The sequence below is a fragment of the Vigna angularis genome, chromosome 9 (genome assembly GCF_016808095.1).
Source record: "Vigna angularis cultivar LongXiaoDou No.4 chromosome 9, ASM1680809v1, whole genome shotgun sequence".
NCBI classification, from domain to species: Eukaryota; Viridiplantae; Streptophyta; class Magnoliopsida; order Fabales; family Fabaceae; genus Vigna; species Vigna angularis.
The window spans coordinates 3,920,133-3,922,420 of NC_068978.1; the positions used below are offsets into that span (position 1 = coordinate 3,920,133).

The 2,288-nt window shown below is 37.5% G+C and overlaps 1 protein-coding gene across 1 annotated transcript; it reads right to left on the minus strand.

Annotated features, from left to right (window-relative positions):
- Positions 1-209: 209 nt before the first annotated feature.
- LOC108347149 (auxin-responsive protein SAUR78) lies at positions 210-1,542 on the minus strand. The gene has a single exon (XM_017586296.2). It carries the CDS (start codon positions 750-752, stop codon positions 366-368), a length of 387 nt encoding a protein of 128 aa, XP_017441785.1. The 5' UTR covers positions 753-1,542; the 3' UTR covers positions 210-365.
- Positions 1,543-2,288: the final 746 nt, after the last annotated feature.

Here is a 2,288-nt window from a genome sequence, read left to right on the forward strand (position 1 = left end):
TTAAACTTGAGGACTTAATTTAATCGTTTTGACAATTCCTAAATAGTAGATAATGCTTAACTTATAGTTATCGTTTCAATTTAGTGTCATTTTCAAATAAAGGAAGAAGAAACAGGACAGATGATTCGAATTGGTTGGATTCATTCACCTCAAACAAAATCACAAGAACAATGAATAGAACATTCATGTCAACTACGTGCCCACTTTACACAACAACAATACTTTTATATATATAATTAAGATTGAATCAATCTGAATTCACAAAGTGAGGCCAATGGTTTGGGTTTGTTTGGGCGACCACAAGAGAAACAATCGAAGTCAGCTATTACTAGGAGTGTCAGCATCGATGGATACCATCATGTGGATCAGCATGCACAAGAGTAAAACTCGACCAGCTCATCCATGGACCCCAACTGGGTCTCTTCGCTCTCAAGCATCCACAGCAAGTGCTCGAACAGCACCACCTCACAGGACACCACCACCCCATCATCATGAGACGAAGAAGACCTATCCACTAGCTCCTGGAACACAGGGTGGTCGATCACTTCGGAGTTTACGAGGTAGCGCCTCCTAGATTTGCCGACATAAACAGCATGAAGCTCTTGTTCATGTGCATGTTCCTTGGATGACGAGGATGTTCTGGTGGCTTCTTTGTGGGAGGAGACACAGCTGTTGCCGCGGCTGAGCTTGGTCAATGAGGGCCATCTCTTGATCGCTGACTTCAGCTTTGTAAGTTTTCCCACTTTGGCCATCTTGCAAAGTGTTTGATGAAATGCCCCAACGAGATGAAAAGAGAGAGGGAGAGGTGTGTTGGTGTGGTGAGTGATGGGAAGGTGTGAGGGAAGGAAGGTTCGGTTATAAAGGAGGGGTTGGGTGGTGGGGAATTGAGGGAAGGCTATGGTGAATGATGGGATGAGAAGGGCTTAAACACGTGCATGGCCCACTGTTTAGGACACAGCTAAGAATGAGATATTTGGTAGAGAATTGGAAAACCCAGTTACCCTTTTGTTTGGCCTCTAGTGAGATGTTTGGGATTTGCAACCTCTGCAAAATGACAAATTCTTTTGCCTCTTCCTATTTTCCATGCATGCCCTCTTTTTTTCTGGACCATCACTTTTTTCACTTTTCCTCTCCTTACCATTCTTTTTAGTAAGAGAAACTATTTTATAGACTCCACCCCCTGCTCCATATTTATATTCACAGTTTCTGATCAATTTTTTCTGACAGATAACCAAGTTCTGCTAATCTTTTAAATTCAAAAAATAAAACCAATAATGTAGTTCCTAAGGTAAAAATAAAATCATTATCTTTGTTTTATAAGATCAATTAAAACTGTCTTTATGATTGTATTGTTGTTACAACGTTTCAATCTGATAAATATATCTTTCCAGTAACTGTTGAATGATGTAGTTGTCCAAAACTGTTGTGATGTATCATGTTTGCTACATGGGGGGTTAATTATAAGTTCAGTTGGAAATGGTTGTGTACAAGAAAAATAAACCTCCAACTCTAAGTGACTTTTAAAGAGGCTTAAGAATTAAGAATATAATATAAACAAAACTGTGAAGTATTATGAATTGAACAACTAATACCTTCCTTAATAGGTTTATTTTCAAGAAAGTTGTTAGATTTAACAATTTCAGGTTTGTCCATTATTATTATCATAATAATAAAATAATAATAGTATCAATATCCAAGGCTCCAGAGGTATGCAATCAAGTATACGTCAACAACCATTTATTGTAAAGCAATCTAGAAAGTCATAGCACTATAACCTTACAATATAGGAATCTTTGTTATTATATTACAAAAATGAAAAGAGATGATAATGAGGATATTTGTAGGGTATGGAAAAAAATATGTTTTAGGTGGTTGGACCTGATTTGTTTCTGTTCTTGTTCTAAAAGCCTTGGAAATACATTAGAACAACCCGAGTTTCCTTATTATGATGAAAAAAAGAATTAGAGAGACCACCGAGGAACAAAGTTAATGAGGGTGATTGCGTGTTGGATTTGAAATGAAAAACAAGGTATATATGTTGGTTTTCTTGTTTTTGTTTGCTAATGGCATCATAGCATGCAATCATAAACAGCAACAAATTAAGGTGTTGGTTGGTTAGCAAGCCAGCAAGGATCCCATCAGTGAAATGCACTCAAACTAAGCAAATTCATCTACCTCCTCACAAACTACAAAGTGTTGGTGCCCACATCCTTGTCCTTTTTATGCATACACTTTACTAGCTTTCTTTGGTACAGAGGTACCATTAGCAAGGTTCTAAATGCATATGG

What these genes read in the sequence shown, in the direction of transcription:
- LOC108347149 (XM_017586296.2), bottom strand. Translation starts at nt 752, where the DNA reads ATGGCCAAAGTGGGAAAACTTACAAAGCTGAAGTCAGCGATCAAGAGA.